We start from the raw sequence: 20,787 nt of genomic DNA on the forward strand, positions 1-20,787 counted from the left end.
GGACAAAAGCATTAACTCCTGCTGGGAAGTTAATTTTTCTGAAGGCACCCCTGGCGAATTTAGTCATTTCAGAAGTAATTTTTCCGATTTCAGAGACAATGTGTTGGTTAGTTTGGCTGAAAGCCACGCCGTAAGTTTGTGACCCATTTTGAGCTCTCCTTTGTACAGGTGGTGCTTGCAGACTTTTGCGATTATTAACTACTCTTAGTCTAAAACTTTTGGCAGCTCTTGAAAATGTAGCTGGGGTTAGAATCTTATTTATTTCATCTTGATTATTCCTAGTCTGAAAGGGTTCATTAACTAGAGGTGGAAAATGCTCATCGCTTAAAATCTCAAACATATTTGATGACCTATTTTAGTTTGTTTCTTAAGGGTCATAATTTTATTAATCTGTGTTTCTTTTTCCCAAACAGGACACTTTAGTCTATTGAAGGCATTGTGGGTGCCATCCCCGCATAAGACACATTTTACGCTTTCGCACATATTAGTGCACTCAGTTTTTCCGCATTTGAGACATCTTTTTTGGGATCTGCATCCCTTTTGTGTGTGACCTAATCGTCCACACTTGTAGCACTGCCTCAGTAATGGTAAAAAATTGTCTACCTCTAAGATAGTATAATCAAGGATTACTTCTTTACTCTTCTGTCGCCTTCACCGCTCTCTTTTCTCGTAAACCTAACAACTGACGTAACTTTGATTGCCGATCTCAAATCTTCCTTTATATTCAATTCAGAGTATTCTACGGGAATTCCTCTTATGACCCCATAGGTCTCAATGTAGTTCCTAGATATAAAAGTTTTTATATTAATACTCCTAAAAATGTCGTTTTTAACGCATCTGTTTGCATATGCTACCTTCTCGAAAAAAACTTTGATCTTGGACCACAAATAGAGTCCATTACGTACTTTCTTGTTATGAACCGACTCAGCTTGTGATGTATCAAACAAGACACAAGTTTGCCTTTGTGGTTCGCTGGGTAGAGTAATACTTCCTTTATTGTACCTTCTTTGTTGTCACAGTTTTCGCCCTGTGAGACATTGTGGGCTGCATTTTTACCAACATCTGTCCTAATACTGTCCGTTTTGTTCTGTAAATTTATACTTTTAGTTGCTGTCTGACCTACATTGTCACTTATTAAAGGATTCGCTGTACCACTATTGTCTTGTCTTAATAAAATGTCTTCTTCCATGGATAAATCAAGCCACGTGCTTTCAGTCTCGCCCAAAGAATTTTTTTTTTTTACTTTTATGTTTGAATTCGAATGGCAGCTCCTTTTCGGACTCACCATCGTTTTCACCCTCGTGGTTATCATTTGACGCCATGGCGTCACCTAACACGTTATGAACACGTTTCACCCCGCTTGCAGGAGTACAATATCTATTCACGAGAAAACCAGTAAAAGTAAAAGCGCACAATGCAGCTTACCTTCGAGTTCTCCAAAAAATATCACTGCCGTTCACAGAATGACACTGCCCACTGCTTAAAAAAGGATTTCAAAGAAATTAATTTTTGATAATGTACAAGAATAATTATGGTTTCCAATAGAGTTGTCAAACTATCGATAGCACTATCGATAGTATCGATAGTTTCAATTTTTTAGACTATCAATACTCATTGATAGTTTTTTCTTATACTATCAAAAATATCGATAGTTTAGTAGGACTATCGATCATCTCTCCCAATTTTTTTTAAATTGTACATACATATGTTAATCGCAAATCCTGTTTTGTTTGTATAACTAGTGTTGTTTTTGAACTTTCTAAAAAGAGAAGTATTTTGGCTAAGCAGTTTCTTAATTTTGAATGATTATAACTTTTATAAGATAATATTTACTTCACTATGATCCTGTAAAAACGAAGCAACCTAACTGATTTAGCGATAGCGCTATCGATAGTTTTGTTTTTTTCGAGACTATCGTGAATATTGATAGTTTTTCTGAAAACTATCAAAACTATCGATGGTGTGACTATCGATAGTTTGACACCTCTAGTTTCCAAATTGCTCAGAGAAAGTTCGTCCGTCTTCTTTGCTAGCTCAACCGGAAGTGAAACGGCTAATTTTGATTGACCAAAAGTTAACTGGTTTGAATTCGTTCCATACATTGGCTTTTTCGCCGCATTGAAAGTTGGGGATATCTATCAGTATGCGGCAATGCATGCGTTGTCAATGTGGCGTCTTCTATTACAAAGCACAGAGTCAACTTCGATGCCACTCAAAAGCATCCCTCGATGCAGAAAAGAATTTCTATCTGGCGGGGCCTTTAATTATTGAATCATGGGCTCGCTTGAAATACATACATGTGGATATATCGCGCAATACACCAACTTGATCGTACCCGAATAAATAGTTAGAAATCCCACCCAACTACAAACTAGAAAGTTTAATTGATTGTTTCTGTGTTAAGACAGGGTGTATTCCAAAACGTCAAAATACAAAGCATCAGTGTCTTTTATTTCTAACAGCACTTGGAGAAAAGGTCTAATTTGCGCAACCTAGTTAAAAACTAGCATCTAACCTTGGTTGCGCACATTTGGAATTACAATCTACTGAGGTTTAGAAATAAAAGATACTGATGCTTTGTATTTTGACGTTTCGGAATGCAGCCATAATACTTACGGAAGCATATCTGTTTTGTTCTACAATCAATACTTCGTACAACCTGGCGTCGTAAGGATCAGTTTGTGGTTCTTGCTATCTTAAGGGCTATTACATAGCCTTTTAATCCAACAAAAAAAAAAATAATAATAATAATCATGATCCCATTACTAAAGATCAAGTAATCAGCCAAAAGTTATACGTCTGAACACAGTCTTACTAGGGGTCAAAAGTGATGAACTTTGATAAACTTGATAAAGCGATAAATTTATCATTTTGATAAATGAACGGTCAAACTTTGTATGGAAATCTATTTAACCAAAGTTTATCACTTTATCAAACGATTTTGGTCGATAAACGTATAAAATTTCAGCAAAATTCAACCCAGGCAGACTGTCAGGTGGCAAATTTTGCTACGAACACAAAATGCAAATTTGCACAATGGACGAGGTAAGAATAGAACGTAACTAGCTAGATAAGTTAAATAATAAACAATTTTGGGCAATTGTTTACCAAGGTGCGTTCATGAAAGAAAGCGGATAAAGTGATAAATTTAAGCAATTTATCCCTTTATCACTTTATATGAAGACCCCTATCAATTTATTTTCTCATTAGGTCTGTTCGTTGAACAACATCCGACGTAAAGCTGGATTCAACATTGCTTAAGAAAAATCGCTCCTGGTGATTCAAAAATCGCTTGCCTCAAAGTAGACAGTAGGTCAACTTTTGCAGGCGATTATCGCCTCATTTGCCTCATGTAAAAGCAGCTTAAGACTATGTTCAAACAGGCACCTAATTGGCAATTAAGAACCTTTTCACAAATTTAAGCTTTAATTGTTAGCCAATTTATCATACAAAAATTCAAATTATTTGTATTGTGTATGACTTGGAGGTATGTTTATTGAGGGTGAAAAGTCATCGTGTAAATTGGCTCTTAGCACGGATGCATAAAGGCGGAGCTCCATAGCAGCTCCATAGATTGCGTATCCGTACGTGTGTGTTTGACATTTACGCTTAGAAATCGAAATACATACAATTGTCTTACATTTTCATGCGTTGCTATGTATGTAGGTGCTGCCATAAAAATTTGTATATTCAATTTTTCTGTCAAACTGGCAAAATTTGTATATTCAATTTTTCTGTCAAAATGTAAATATCCTCCCAACAAGCAAAATAAACTTAAAGAAAGTTTTTTTTTTAAGTTTTCAATTATAAAAATTAAGCTTACAAAACGTTGATTTTTTGTTTATAAAACGCTTGAAAGTAAGCGTAATATAATCGAAAAGGAACATTGGTTATAAGCGTAGAAATATAAACTTGTAATAAATGTTCAAAAGAAAGCTTTTTATAAGCGTGAGAGTGTAAACATATAATAAAGGTTCAAAAATAGTTGTTTATAAGCGTATGAATATAAACTTACTAAAAATTTTCTAAAGAAAGCTTTTTATAAAAATTTTTATAACCCTTTATTTAAAGATATTTCATTAAAAACTCATACATAGATTGCTTAACATCTAGAAACTAAACGAAATGCGAATTTTCGGCGGACTCATCTACTGTCGCGAAAATATAAATAGGGAATAGACATTTTAGCATACATATTGACGATAACACACAAAAATTAAGCATAAAAAAGTTAATTATTACATTGTTGCGTGCTTTCAATTACATGCGGTTATTGGCAAATTGGAAAAACGACATCGATGCAGCTATATACTCAGCTTCATCGGCGCCATTCTCCTTGATGAACTTTTCTGAAAAAAATTTAATACATTTTTAATTGAATGTTAAACTAAGAAAGGATAAGGAGAACTCATCATTTGAAGACTCAATGCGGGTCCGGGATTGGATTTTTTTTTACCGCATCGGTTTTATTTAATTTTTTCTTCTAATAATATATTTTAAAAAACGTAAACACGTCACTTACGATTGAAAAAATGAAATATTTACTACTTCATGTCGTTGGCATTTGCATTTCATTTATAAGTTTAAGTTATTTATAAATATTCGCACTCAAAACTTAATAAAGGTTTATTTGAAAAAACTTTTAATAAGCTTAATATTAAAAATGCTTATTTAACGCTTATTATAGCAAACTTACTTTAAGTTATTTTTAAAAACATTTACTGAAATGCTTGTTGGGCTGCTTACGCCGAAAACTTCTAGGTATTGCAAAAGGGGGCGTCGCACCTCCCGTACAAACAGAAATTCTCATATCGCTTATCTCTGGAACTGCTTATGCTAATGTCCTGAAATTTTACACATCTATTTATGACAAGGTAATGGAATTTGATACGCCTACATCTATATTCATATAAAATGGAAGGAATCATTCAATTGGGAACCATTTTCTACCAGATTTCTAAATCGCATTGAATGATTGTTTGGTGTAACGTGCTAAACCAATCGTGTGATGTAAAAATTCTGGGCTTTGGCCCAATCTTGAAAAAACCTAGTGTGAAACCCCCGTTAGAGAAGGAAATATTTATTTTGTTGTACACCTTCGAGGTATTTTCTTAACCTTTACCGATTCTGATGAAAAGAAAGCGGAGTTTATGTAGATGTTGGTCTTCCAAGAGGGTCTCAGACCAATATAATCGAAAAACGTATTTACAGTCTGATTTAGTTACAGTCATATTAGTCAGTGAAGAACTGTTAGGCATCTCATCTATCTCCGTATAATTTCGAAAGCTACTCAAGATATTTAAGTTTTCCTATAAATTCGCCATAAACTTTGGTGGTGGACTGCAAAATCGTTATTCGCATAAAGGAGTCAATATTGGTGACAAGCAAAATTCAAAATTGAAAAAAAGATGTCGAATTTCGACAACCGGGCGATACTTGTACATATGTATACGTAATTAGCAGAGATCGAAAATAATGCTCTCCACTTTGAAAGTGTCCCACAATAACTCTTACTATTTAAGAGAAAAAATAGCCCACAAGAGAGAACAGGTGATTTATTTTTTGTAGATGTGTTCTTTCGCATAATGGGAAAGGGTAATTTGCGTATAATTTCCGTTGCTGTTGGTCTCGGATACTTATCGCTGGGAGAGAAAAAATAAGTGTTAGATTAATTTTTTGGCTCAAACCTATACAAATATTTAATTCTGCTTATACTGGTATATATGTATATATGTGACCTGGTCTACGAAAAGGGGGCTTACGTGCGAAAACTAGTTTTCTGTGAAAAAGCTGTTAAAAGTAAGCAACTCGTTTCGTCAGTTTCTCATTATCTCGTTAATTGTTCTCCGCGCCGGACGTCCAGTAAGTGTTGTTGTTGGTCCAGTAAGTGTTGTTGTTGGTCGGAATACTATTATAGTTCATCGTGTAAGTTGCTAGTGTGGAACATTTAAAAAAGTAACACTGAAGAAGTGACGTTTACTGTTTCTGTTGATTATCGTCTTCGCATTTCGCATGAAATGAAACATGAGTGTTGATGAGGAGTTCAGTGCCGTATACGGACAATATTTCCATGAAAAGGATGATGAAAACGATGATGAAAACTATGAAGAGAGCGATGATGATGAAGACGAAGTATGTGTATCTCAGGCAGAAGATGATACCGAACAAACTTTTGTTAAGATGGACCTGTATGTTGTTGATGTAAAGGAGGAGGAGCTGGTAACAAAATTTCTGTCAAAAGATTGTTGTAATAATGAATGCCATACACTGATACCACGGGAAATGATCGAGAGTACGCGGAACAATTGTTTAGAGATGTCGAAAAATGAACTTGATTTAGTGATACCAAGTCACATCGAAGCTGGAATTATGAGTAACGAAAAGCTAGAAAGTGTATACGCAAAGCTTGCTGGGCGGAAGAAATATGGACAGAGACAGGATACAGAAGTTATGAGGCATAGAATTCAATTTACCTTCTACAGAGTACCTGTTTGTCGTTCTTTTTTCCTTTTTGTACATGCCTGTACGACGAAGCGTTACGAAAATTTAGTACGTCATTTTTACGCACAGGGTGTAACAGTGCGCCAACCCGGACTGGCAAATAAACCGAGTACACATCCAAAGTCATTTAAACCGGCTGACATCGAAAAAGCTGTTAAATTCATCGAGTCTATAGCCGATTTAATGGCTCTTCCACTGCCCGGACGACTCCCAAAATTTAAGGATTTTCGGATAATGAAACTGCCATCCAGCGAGACGAAGTCCTCAATTTATCGAAAATACATTTCTTCACTCAGTGATGACGAATTGAAGATGAGTAATTGCAGTTTTCGACGGATATGGTCCAAATACATACCCCATGTTACAGTTATGAAACCAGCGGATGATCTCTGCGATGTCTGCCGTGGTAAGTAGCTCATTATTTTCTCATTTTATAGTTGTATCAAACGTTGAGATTAAATTCAGTATTTTTTCTTTTAATAGGAAACACAATATCGATTGCGCAAGCCAAAGGTGTTACTGACATTGAACGCGCACAGAAGCTTAATAAATTTCTTGATCACCTCCACAGAGCCCGAAATCAACGAGAATATTATCAAAGTTGGTGTAGAAATACTGACCCTACAGCAGTCGTTCTGTCATTTGATTTTGCCCAAACCGTTCACTACCCTGTCAGTCCACAACAACCTGGTACAGCATACTTCAAAGCAACCAAGAAGTGCGGAGTCTTCGGAATTACAGACGAAAAACAAAAAGTTAGGGTTAGAATTTCAAACTGAATCATAGGAGCTCAAATTGCTCGCCTTTACAGGATCTTACTTATATATTTTTTTTTACAGTACAATTACATGATAGACGAAAAAGATGGCGTTGGTAAAGGACCTAACTGTGTTGTGAGCATCCTGCATTATCACCTGCAAACCTACTATAAAGACATTGAAACACTCGTTCTTTTCTGTGACAATTGTGTTGGGCAGAATAAGAATAACACTGTACTATCATATCTGCAATGGTGTTTGGCTCGGGGTCTTAACAAAACTATTTTATTCAATTTTCTACTTACCGGGCACACTAAGTTCGCGCCTGATCGTTACTTCGGTATTTTCAAAAGTAAGTATGCCGTCAGTAACATAAACACGTATGCAGATTTACTGCAGTGTGTCGAGGCATCATCACCTGGAGGTTATAATAAAGCTGTATCGGCTGAAAAAGTCGTCTGGTATGAATGGGACAGCTATTTTAAACCACTGTACAAGTCAGTTGTTGGAATAACGCAATTCCATCATTTCATAATCTCTACAGATTGTGTAAAAACAAAGAAATTCGCAGACAGTGAAGAAGTGCAGTCCTTTAAGCTTCTGTTAAAACCTATCGATCCTGAAATGCCGAAAGTTATACAACCAGCCGGTTTATCTTTGGAACGTTAGTGGTTCATCTATCACAATCTTCGCAGCTTAGTTTCGGATATATCTAAAGTAGATATTGTGGCTCCATTGCCGAAAGATTTGCCATCGAAGAAACGGAAGGCAAAAACTAGTGAGGATGTTCTCAAACCAGACGAGGAACCAGGTCCATCTTCCTCAGGACCAACACGTAAAAAGATCTCAAGGAAAACGACAACAAAGAAAAATACATAAACTACTCAGCATTATTATTTTTGGCCCATAATACGTTTTTCTAGTGTATAATCATGTCTTTATAGCTTATAATTCAATTAGGGAGTTCACAAGTCGTGCTATTTGTCATATTTGCTCTTTTATACTATTTTTTTAGAACAGTTTTAAAAGTGTTGTTTTTGCTTTACAAGTAAAATTGTTGTATTACAATACAACTTTGAAAAATATGTTTACTTTGCTATTTGTGAGTGCTATTGGATCAGACATTTCTATTTATTTACATTTTTCCTTGTCTGAGTACAATAAAATATTCAAATTTTAAATAAAAAAATGGAGTCATCTCATGGCAATGGAGTAAGTTATCTTTAATTTATAACATATTTAACTTATTAAAGATCTTTTTTAATTCAGTGCAAAACTAAGCGTGTCCGGGGAAAACCAAGCATATTCAACCAAAAAGTTTCATCGATCTCTTCCAAAAATGCACCAAATAAATTTAAAAAACTCATAAATGACTTATTTGACGACTCACTTCCTTCCATCAATGCGTCCTGCGCGTACTTCTCGCAAATCGCAGCCATTAATTTGCTTTTCTCGCTTCTTCTGGGCATTATAAACTTTCTAAAGCTGTTTTAATAATTTTGATTTTGTCAAATATAATTGTTAAAATATTGTACAATAGCACACGAAAAAGTATGGGATGCTCACAAGTTTCATTTTACAACTGTTCTAAAAAAAAATAGTACAAAAGAGCAAATATGACAAATAGCACGACTTGTGAACTCCCTAAATGTATTTTGTTCATTACCAATAAATTATATTTTGTCGTATTTTTACCATTCTTTCTCTACATTTTTAGTACACTTCTAAGCAAGTTAGGATTTTCTGCTTTTCACCACGTGAAAAAGCATCTCATCTTCCATCCGAATCAACCAAAAAGTGAAAATTGATTTTTTGACACCTAAGCCCCTTTCCGTAGACCAGGGCCCAATTGCACCAATGACTTATCATTTATCACTTTACAACTTTTAGATAAGCCTTTTTATTGAAAAGTAAAGTTGATAAGTGTTGCACTTTTTACTTATCATAAAAAACTTATCAATTTAAAAAAAAATTAATAACTGGCATGTTTTTTGGATAAGTCGATTTGATAACCATTGCACAGCCAATTTCTTCAAATGCTTTTCAAATAGAGAACTTTTCCAATAATGTGCTTAGCTAAAATGATTACCGTTTCTCAATGGAAAACGAAAGCTTAGCAAACCCATGTGCGATTTGATAAACATTTTCAATTTATCTTTTTTTTCTTACTATGTCGCGCGCACAAAGCACAGCCAATATATTAGCTGTCTTAAAAATTATTAAGGAAAAAAGCAAGTCCGTATTGACTATGTATGTTTACATAAATAATTAAATTTTTCTAAATTAAGGATTATTTATTTGGATCTTTCCAAAATAACTCAGTAACAAAAACACAAAAACCACATTGCATTAATTAAATGATTTCCGTACCGGTTAACAAATCATAGTTCCATCAATGCTCCCTGCGTCTTAAGGAAATTCACCAATGTTGAAAAATTTTGTGGCAATATTTTTCGTAAATTCCCGCCAACAAATAGTTTCATCCATCAATTTGTTTATCAGGGCATTTGCCACTCGATGGATTATTGTACATACCGCTAATTTGTGAACCCCATGCATTTGACCAATTCCATGATGTTGGCTACCATTACCTAATTAGTGCAGAGTCAATAATAATTGCTGTAGCGGACTTAAGCCATTATTACACCCACTGTTATATTGTAGGTCCGCTCCAATTTTTAATAAAATTTCTTCAATTTGGCTACGAGATAGCCGAAATTTTTCTACTACATCAAAATCTATACTGTAGCTGATTTTTTCTTTTATGACACGCCTTTTATTATTTGCAGATTTTCCTCCTCTAATAAATTTAATAGTTCGAATCGAAGCATTTTTTGTGTCAATATTTTATCGAATCACGTGTTAGAGCTTAAGTTTTAGATTGTTAAGGTATAGTTGTATTATCCTTTTACAATAAATAAATAAATAAATTCATTCAGACTGAATAAATGTAACTTATCACTTGTATGATAGGTAAAATTACTTTTAGCAAAATAATGCTAAAGTTAGCAAAATGAAAGATGATAAGTGATATATACAAATTTTTGGTGCAACGAAATGCTAATAAATTTTGATAATTTGCATAACTTATCACTTATCCGCTAAAGCCTTTTCGCCAAGCATTTCAAATTTTGGTGCAACGCTTATCTATGATTTTGAGTGATATTTTACTTATCAACACTCATTTGAGTGACTTTTCCTTATCATGTTGGTAAAACACAAAACTTTGCGTAAGTTCGATAATCTGCTAAAATGCTAATGATAATTCGTTGGTGCAATAGGGCCCAGGTCACATATAGTAAAATATAATAAAATAGCTAATTTTCACTGTATCATATTATGAATGTGCCCGCTTTCTTCTGTGTCATAAATGCTCGCACATGTATGTGTATTAGACTGCATCACTCCCCATACAAAAAAAAAATCGGTACTATTTTTCCATTGGAATTATAAAATCTATTATATTTTAAGACGTCCACAAAAATATTTCGCAAAAATATTAAGATTTAAGTGAGCTGGACCGATTTGGAAATACCTCCAAAAATGGAGTTTTTTATGAATAAAAATAGTTCCTTAAAGAGTTTTTTTGAAAAAATCCCCTAAAATGACAAAACGGTTTAAGCTTAAAATATTTGCATAAAAATATTTAAAAAAAATTTTGAACGGAATCGTAATGATGAGATTTTTGATGCTGTTTTTTAACTTTTTTCACAGATTGGTATAGGAAAAATTTGAATAACTGAACCTAAACTCTTCCGATTTAGACTTAGGAGGTGTCATTGGAAAGGTATTTTCTCACCCTTTTTATTTCTTTGCTAATAAACTCATTCTGAGGATGGAAGAGAAAGGTATGAAGGAACGTCATTCAAAGTTGAATTAAGATGTGTTGGTATTCGAAAAACAAGATGGGACACGAGTGACGTTTTTTTGGCCAGAAATAAAAACAGTGAAAATACCTTTCCACTGAGATCCCATAAGTTTAAATCAGAACATTTTTGGCCCAGTTATTCAAGTTTTTCGTAAACCAATCTTTGAAAAAGGTAAAAAAACAGCATCAAAAATCTAATTTTTACGATTCCGTTGAAAAGGTTTTTAAATATTTGTATGCAAATTTTTTAAGCTTAATCTAATTTGTCATCTGAGGGGACTTTTTTCAAAAAGTTCTTTAAGAAACTATCTTTATTCATAAAAAACTTCATTTTTGGAGGTATTTTCAAATCGGTCCAGCTCGCTTAAATCGTAATAGTTTTCCGAAATATTTTGGTGGACGTCTTAAAATATAATAAATTTTGTAATCCCGGCGGAAAAACCGCAACTTTTTTTGGTGATGCAGTCTAATGTGTATTTATATGTCGTGTAAAGAAATGCCCAACGCTTTTCTTCCACTTATGTATGTCCACGTATATTTTTCTGTCTTTTAATAACCCAAAAACGAAGACACTTAAAAATAAAAATCCCTACTAAAGTGGCTTTGCGGAAGGGAAATTTAAGCAGTTGATAATAAACCCATAGCAGAAAACACAAAAAGATCATACAGAAATTTGACACGGTGACAAACACTCTTTGCTGAGAGATTTGTGGTTGTGAGAAACACAATAAAAAATAAGGGGAGAGGGTTACTTTCGATCTCTTATAGCACTGGTTTACAGCAAAAATGTTCTATGGATGCCACTATCCAATTTCTATCAGAGACGGGCAAACGAAGCTGATTTTGTGACTGTAAGCCTGCTCACATTAAAAACGGGGGATGAACGAACAGCAGCGCATAGCGTACAGGGCTTGCAAATACAGCCACCACAAGTGAACGATACTTATAACAGCTCATACTGTTACGATACTGATACTCATACGATTTTTTGAAATTGAATGGTCTTTTGTTGGATGTCAAATGGGATAACTTGTTTCACCACTCTGATGTCTCCGAGTGTTTCGAGATCTTTAGAAGTACTGTTGTAGAAATTTGCAAATGTACTGTTCCAGTATTAAAAAAAAAGCAGTACAAGGTGCCATGGCAGAATGCGGCTTTAATGAGACTACGAAATAAGAAAAACAAGTTTCTTCGTAAGTTCAAAAAAAAATTAATAATAATGTTTACTTCGGCCTGTATAAAAAATACTCCAATGAATTCGTATGTTTGGATAACTTTTGCATAGAAACTATGTCCTTAGTTTTGAAACCAACTTAAAATCAAATCCAAAAGCATTTTGGCATTTCGTTAATTCGAAAAAATCTTGTTCCAGCATTCCGTCGGCACTTTTTATGGGTGACAATGCTGCTAATACTCCCTGAATTTTTTAAGTCCAATTTCACAACAGATTCCAATAGCGATGAGAACGTTTCTTTCGATATCCAACAGTCTCTTGAATTTGGCAAATTAACACTTATTTCTGAGGATGTGCTTAGTGGCATTGCTCGGCTTAAACCCTCTTCACAAACTGACGATGATGGTTCGTCTGCACTTTTGTTTAAACAGTGTGAATCTTTAATGTATCCATTATTGGAAATTTTTAATAAATCCTTATCGTCGGGCACTTTTGTAGACAATTGGAAATTAGCGTTCATCGCTCCCATTTTTAAAAGTGGTAACAAAAACGATATCAGCAACTACAGACCCATTTCAAAGTTTTCTGCTACGTCAAAACTTTTTGAGTGCATTGTCCAAGTCAAACTTTTATCTGCTGCTAAGAATTCAATATGTCCGCAGCACCATGGCTTTATACCGGGCCGCTCAACGGTATCAAATTTAGCAGTGTTTTCAGATGACGGCATAACTGCTTTCCAATCAGCGCTTCAGGTTGACACGGTCTATACTGATTTTTCTAAGGCTTTCGATAGGGTGTCCCATAGTATCCTGTTAAAAAGACGAAAAATAAGAATATTATAAATTTTCGGAAAATGGGCGTAGCCACGCCCACTTATGGTTACATGTGTATATCTTGGTAACCGCTGCACCAATTTCTTCCAAACTTGGCACAGTTGTTGGCCTTGATACAGCATACTAAATGGCCGAAAATTTTAAAAATCGGACAATACCAACGCCCACATCCCATATAACGGTAATTTTCGGAAATACAAAAACTGCGATATTTTAGTAACTACTGACGATTATTCACTCAAAATTGATATTTACAACAATTTTCAGAGGAAAAATAAGAATATTATAAATTTTTGGAAAATGGGCGTAGCCACGCCCACTTATGGTTACATGTGTGTATCTTGATAACCGCTGCACCAATTTCTTCCAAACTTGGCACAGTTGTTGGCCTTGATACAGCATACTAAATGGCCGAAAATTTAAAAAATCGGAGAATAACCACGTCCACATCCCATATAACGGTAATTTTCGGAAATACGAAAACTGATATTTAAAATTGATACTTACAACAATTTTTAGACGAAAAATAAGAATATTATGAATTTTTGGAAAATGGGCGTAGCCACGCCCACTCATGGTTACATGTCTATATCTTGGTAACCGCTACACCAATTTCTTCCAAACTTAGCACGGTTGTTGGCCTTGGTACAGCATACTAAATGGCCGAAAATTTGAAAACTCGGACAATAACCACGCCCACATCCCATATAACGGAAATTTAGAGAAATACAAAATCTTCGATAAATCAGTAAATATTAAAGCTAACTTATTCAAAATTGATGCTCGCAACAATTCTTTACCAAGAAATACGTTTATGGTTAAATTTTGGAAAATGGGCGTGGCACCGCCCACTTATGACCACTTATATGTATATCGGTATCCGTTCTATCAATTTGTACCAAACTCGGTATTTTTGTTGTGCTTGCCACATAAAAGCAAAACGTTGAAAATTATTGAAAGCCGACTAAAATTGAGGCCGCTTTTCATATAACGGTAAATTTCAGAACTGCTTGAAACTTCAAAATTTCGAAATCTAAGGACTCTAATTTACTCAAAATTGATACGCCCCGGCTTACCATGTAGCGGTAGCTTTCGGTAAGGTGAAAAACATATATTTAATACGTGCGCCGGGTATTTAATGTTCGGCTCCGCCCGAACTTAGACTTTCTTACTTGTTTGTATTTGGAATTGTTAGTGAATTAGATTTTTTTGTTGTATCAGAAATTGTATTTGCAGGTTTGAGTAAATCTACTGAAACCGTTTTAATCATATTTCCATGTTGAATTTTGAATAGTTTGTCATTTTACAACGCTTTTATCAACTTGCAATGTTGTGTGTCCAGAAACTTTCAATGTTGTGGATCCAGAAACTTTCAATGTTGTGTGTCCGACACCATAAAACCTTTGCTTTGAAAAGTTCCTATAAAAAAGCATAGTGCATAGGGCGACATCTGTAGTGAATAGGGCGAGGTAGATGACATCTAGATGTCGCCCTATGTACTACGTTTGCTACAGCGGAAATAGACGAAACGCCATTTCTTTAAATAAAATTAATTGGTGCTCGTTTGTATGTACATACATATGTAAATGCATGTGTGTGCACCTTTCTATTAATATCGTTGAATTATTTTAATATCTATCGCAAAATTTTATACAGACAAGACAAAAAAGTAGAAAATAAATAATATAAAAAAAACTTTTTAATATACAACGCTTTTATAAATGGACTAAAAAGTAGAAAATAATATTTCTCAGTCCCATAGAATTTGTTTTGATAACTTTTGATTTTGAAATTTTAGCAAAAGTCATTATAAACAATCTATGGAATTGAAAATGAAAAGCGTGGGGCGCATGTAATAAACTTGAATTGATATGAAAAGTAATATATGTATGTATGTATGTGGGTATATGAATAACGACCGCTTAAAATTGATTTAAAAGTTCTACTTTCGCTGTAGAAATTTTAGGTCTACGTTATGTAGTTTGACTATTGTCAATTAAATCGAATGCTTTGTATTGCATGCGCCCCACGCTTTTCATTTTCAATCTCATAAATTGTTTATAATGACTTTTGCTAAAATTTCAAAATCAAAAGTTATCAAAACAAATTCTATGGGACTGAGAAATATTATTTTCTACTTTTTAGTCCATTTATAAAAGCGTTGTATATTAAAAAGTTTTTTTTATATTATTTATTTCGAAATAATTTTAAATGGTCCTTCATAAGGTGATTGCAAATTTGACTTGTGAATAACTTCAACAAAAACGTACTCACAAGTATCCAAATTTTTAGGAACAAAAGAGTATTATTATTGTGATGTACAACTTTTGATCTTACATGTGAAAAATATTTTCTTAGCTTAGAAAGAGTTTCATCGGTATTATCAACTTCATTACCCAACAAGCATTTCAGTAAATGTTTTTAAAAATAACTTAAAGTAAGTTTGCTATAATAAGCGTTAAATAAGCATTTTTAATATTAAGCTTATTAAAAGTTTTTTCAAATAAACCTTTAATAAGTTTTGAGAGCGAATGTTTATAAATAACTTAAACTTATAAATGAAATGCAAATGCCAACGACATGAAGTAGTAAATATAACATTTTTTCAATCGTAAGTGACGTGTTTACGTTTTTTAAAATATATTATTAAAAGAAAAAATTAAATAAAACCGATGCGGTAAAAAAAAAACAATCCAGAACCCGCTGCACTAATCGGTGGAGCATTCGAGTCTTCAAATGATGAGTTCTCCTTATCCTTTCTTAGTTTAACATTAAATTAAAAATGTATTAATTTTTTTTCAGAAAAGTCCATCAATGAGAATGGCGGGGATGAAGCGGAATATATAGCTGCATCGATGTCGTTTTTCCAATTTACCAATAACGCGCATGTTATTAAAAGCTGCTGCACGCAACAAGATGTAATAATTAACTTTTTTATGCTTAATTTTTGTGTGTTATCGTGAATTTGTATGCTAAAATATCTATTCCCTATTTATATTTTCGCGATTGTAGATGAGTCCGCCGAAAATTCGCATTTCGTTTAGTTTCTAGATGTTAAGCAATCTATGTATGAGTTTTTAGTGAAATATCTTTAAATAAAGAGTTATAAAAATGTTTATAAAAAGCTTTCTTTTGAAAATTTTTACTAAGTTTATATTCATACGCTTATAAACAACTTTTTTTGAACCTTTATTATAAGTTTACACTTTTACGCTTATAAAAAGCTTTCTTTTGAACATTTATAACAAGTTTATATTTCTACGCTTATAACCAATGTTCCTTTTCGATTATATTACACTTACTTTCAAGCATTTTATAAACAAAAAATCAACATTTTGTAAGCTTAATGTTTATAATTGAAATCTTAAAAAAAACTTTCTTCAAGTCTATTTTGCTTGTTGGGTATTATAACTGTTCGTAACAACTAATTCACCTGGTAATCTTAATGTTTGTCCATAAACTAATTCTGCAGAAGAGCATTTTAAATAGTCTTTAACAGAGGTACGTAATCCTAATAATATCTAAGGAAGAATTTCAGACCAGTGAGTAGAATCCTCCGAAGCACTAATAGCAGTCTTTAATGTCCTATGAAATCTTTCAATCATTCCGTTTGATTGGGAATGATATGGAGACGTATGATTTTATGTGATCCTAACAATTTAGTTAATTCTGTAAACAATTTGGATATAAATTGTGATCCTTGATCTACCGTTATATAAAGAGGAATGCCAAAACGAGGAACGTAATTTTGAACAAATGTTGTTGCTATAGAGTTTGCTGAAATATCCCTAAGTGGATATGCTTCTGGCCAACGTGTATGTCTATCAATGATAGTTAAAATGTAACGATTTTCTTTTTACACAGGTAATGGACCAACAAGATCCATATGAATATGTTCAAATCGTCCAGATGGAATGCTAATTTTTTGCGCAGGCGTCTTAGTATGTTTAGAAATTTTAGATTTTTGACAACTTATACAAGCAGAAATCCAATTATTGATTTCTCTGCGCATATTAGGCCCAAAATATTTTGACTGAATCAATCGTCTAGTTGTACGGTCACTTGGATGTGATAAAGAATGAATTTTATCAAAAATGATTTTTCTCATAGAATTGGGAACAAATGGTCTAAAAGGTTGTTGAGAAATATCACACCAAATATTAAAGTTAAGTACTGGAATATTGATTTCTTTTAAATTACTCTTGGAATTTTGGTCAGATATTATGTCATAAAGTGTTTGATCTTTTTGTTGTTCTTCGAATAATGGTTGAAAATTTATGTCTTGGGCTAAAATCATGTTAACATCTGGAATACGTGAAAGGGTATCAGCAACTATGTTTTCTTTCCAGAAATGTATTGAATGTCGTCTGTAAATTGTGCAATGTACTCTAACAAGTCTATTCTGCACGTTACCGAAGATTTTGTAACCGGAAAATTTTATTATCAAAAAATGTTACCAGTTCTTGTCACCGCGAATCTAGGAACGTTGGTAATGCAGTTAAAATATTCAGCAATTCAGCTATGAAGAATTGTGCAAATCCTGGCATTGCATATTTCACGGGGCAATAATTTGTTACCAGCTTATGAGATGGTAACAAAATTTACCGGTTACAAGAGTATACAGAATGCGAAAAGGGTTTAAAAATTTACAGGAACTTTATTTACCGGTTACAAACTTTTTATTACCAGCGCGGAATAGACCTGTAAGTGTCCAATTTGTCGAGGTGATCTGTCTGATTTTGAATTTAGAATGTTTGTTAAAGGTTTATGATCAGTATACACAGTGAATGTTCTACCTTCTAAATGTTTAAAATGTTTAATTGAATTGTATATCGCTAAAAGTTCTCTGTCAAATGTGGAGTAATTAATTTCTGTAGGGGAGCATTTTCTTGAAAAATATGCAAGTGGTTCCGAAGTGTTATTACTTATTTGTTGTAAAACCGCTCCGACTGCTACATTCGATGCATCGACAGCAAGTGATAATAAAAGTTTAGAAAATTTGTTTTCAGAAATTGGTATCCTTATTGAAAATATATCGCAAAAACCAGGTGGTCCAGAAACTTTCAATTTTGTTGTTGAATCAGTAATTTCTCTATTTTTAATATCAACTAATATACCAAATTTCTCCAAAAAGTTAGCGCCTATGATTGGGGTGGAATTATCCGCTAATATGAAAGGAAATCCAAAATCGCGTCTTAAACCTAGATCAATTTTTAAAAGTTTTGTACCATAAGTTTTAATAGAAGAACGTTAGCTGCAGTCAAATTAAGATCTGAATTTCTTTTATGTGATTTGAATTTTGAAGAAGGAATGACCGAAACGATTGCCCCAGTATCAATTAAAAAATTAAATTTATTGGATTAATCAGAAATAAATAGGCGGCGAGATGGCTTAACTTCATTTCCATTATTAGCCACCGTCATAATGGAGCGATCTAGTTTAAAACATTAGAATTTTCTTCGTTTTTATTTTTCTTAAAATTACAAGGCATTTAAAAGCATTATTTTTAAACTTTCTATGATACCAACAAATATTTTGATTAATATCGTTTTTAGATCTCGAAAAATTTCTCGATAGAACGACTTCTGTCTCTATCTCTATCTCTTGATCTTGATCTAATTTGTAATTCATTAATATCTGCTGTAATTTTGTTAAGATTTTGGTAAATAGCTGTAGTCAACTCAGTTAAATTTCTAATGCATTGTTCAAGAATATTATTATTATTATTTTCTACACTAGCAACATTAAAATACTTAGAAGATTGAGGTTTATTTATCCAATCAAATAATTTATCTGCAAGTAAAATAATTTCTTCAGTATTTTGATTACTACAATAAGTTAAATGAATTTGTATTTGTTGCGGTAACTTCCTACTCCATAATTTAAATAAAAGTTCTTTACTGACAATTGATTTGGAACCTGCTAAAGATTTCATATGTCTATAAAGTTCTGATGGTGAACGATCACTCAGTTCGGTTTTGAAAATAATTGCTCTAATCCCTTCTCTTCGCTAAGAGAAAATCTTTCACATAAAACTTTTTTAATCGTTGTTTAATTTGTTAATCAAATATTGTTAATCAATAATTTTAGAAATCATCTCTCTTTGAAGAACAACTAAAATGTTTTGAAATTTTATATTATTATCATGTACATTGTTAATTTCGAATTGTCCTTCCACAAGAAGAAATCAAGCTTCAGGACAATCATCCCAAAAATGAGGCAACTTAATAGATTTTAATAAATTTGCATTGAAGCTGTTTTCATTTGGAAAACCATTAGTTTGTATAAGTACTTGGTGAAATGTTTAAGTCTGAAGTGTGTTTTGGGTTTTCATGTTGATTTTCTGTTGTTGTTGTGAAGTTGCGTGTACGTATTAGTGATCTTTGCATTTTGAAATAAACTGGAGAAGAAGTGTACAAAATAAATATAAGTAATAATAATTTTAGTTAATACAAATAATATTTATGTATATATTTATAGACAAAAAAATATTTAAAGCTTAAATAAATGTTAATAAAAATTAATTATGTTAATGTAAAATTATTTATATTAATTACAGTTAATAACACTGTGAGACAAATGGTAGGGGTCAGTGATCGGGAAGGGTTCAAACTACCGGGGAAAGTGATATCGGTAAAAAAGATGTTATACGTGTCCCGGCGTTTCGCAAAAAAGCAACTTGTAAGTCGAGCGACTCACCAAGTGAGCGCGATGGAAGAGTGCAGCAAATGCAAAACAACATTCGTGATAAATCAGTTAGATGTGTGGGTGTATGCGGTCGTAGCTATCACATATCAACAAAATGCTCGGGTCTTGACGACTACAGTAGCAGCTGTCTCATTACGAACAAAATGATTAAGTTTCTGTGTGATGATCAGTGTTGCCAGAACTTTTTGGACGAACCAGCTAAATTGGCAAATAAAACCGGCTAAAAACGGCTAAAATGCTTCAACTATATTTCACATGTTTTATTTACATAAATCACGAGTAAAAAGACTATTTCTTAGAGAGAAGTTACAAATTCGAGCCGGAAAAAATTTTGCCAGCAAGAATTTGCAATTAGGAAAAAACATATGATTGTGGCACATGGTTGGATTTTTTGTCGACGATAATTTGAATAAACAAGTTCGTTTAAAAATTTTTTTAAAAATTTACAAACTGGAGCGATTTTAAAATGAAAAATGTAAGTTAATACTTGTTTACTTAATTAATTTAGTTAATTCCAATGATTTGAAAGGTATTCGGCAAAAAAAAACTGTATTCTTAATCGGAATGCAATCTCAACCAGAGTCGATATTTTAAACCCGACAAGGAAATTGAAACGTATATTGAAGAAAGTCGGACTGACAAGACATGTACACGTAGATCCTGTTTTTTGCCCCTCTGAAAGAATTTTAAAAATTCTATACAAATTTCTTTTGTTTGAAATGCAACCGTGGACACTAGCTGGCAAAAAAACTTGCAAATTTGCGTTCGTACAGAAAATTGCAAGTTTCTCTACATGAGAGAGAATTTGGGAGCATTTTTTCTTACTATTTGATATTTTGAGTGATAATTCTCGCTGGATTTTCGACGAACAAACCTATTGTCTTCCCTACAAGGCCTTTTCAGACTGACCGATTCTCAATACACTCAAATAGAAACCAATACACA

General features: G+C 33.2%; 2 protein-coding genes across 4 annotated transcripts in view; one reads left to right on the forward strand and one right to left on the reverse strand.

Moving 5' to 3' along the window:
• LOC118735396 overlaps positions 1-20,787 on the reverse strand; it is a 61,773-nt gene that overhangs the window by 19,176 nt on the left and 21,810 nt on the right. Inside the window, exon 2 of one of the 2 annotated variants that reach the window (XM_036465117.1) lies at positions 12,257-13,110. The exons of the other annotated variant lie outside the window; for it this stretch is intronic. Within the exon in view, the coding sequence (XP_036321010.1) occupies positions 13,042-13,110 (69 nt within the window). The 3' untranslated portion in view covers positions 12,257-13,041. Of the gene's footprint in view, positions 1-12,256; positions 13,111-20,787 lie in introns of those variants that run through there. 2 annotated transcript variants of the gene reach the window in all.
• LOC118735395 lies at positions 6,164-7,619 on the forward strand. 2 transcript variants are annotated; one of them, XM_036465113.1, is made up of 2 exons: positions 6,164-6,907; positions 6,967-7,619. In XM_036465113.1, exons 1-2 carry the CDS (start codon positions 6,181-6,183, stop codon positions 7,278-7,280), a joined length of 1,041 nt encoding a protein of 346 aa, XP_036321006.1. In that variant the 5' UTR covers positions 6,164-6,180; the 3' UTR covers positions 7,281-7,619. The 2 variants fall into 2 exon arrangements, with proteins under 2 accessions (XP_036321006.1, XP_036321008.1); XM_036465115.1 differs by having other exon boundaries at positions 6,985-7,619.

Source organism: Rhagoletis pomonella, unplaced genomic scaffold (assembly GCF_013731165.1).
Source record: "Rhagoletis pomonella isolate Grant_MI unplaced genomic scaffold, Rhpom_1.0 Rhpom_scaffold_00003, whole genome shotgun sequence".
NCBI lineage: Eukaryota > Metazoa > Arthropoda > Insecta > Diptera > Tephritidae > Rhagoletis > Rhagoletis pomonella.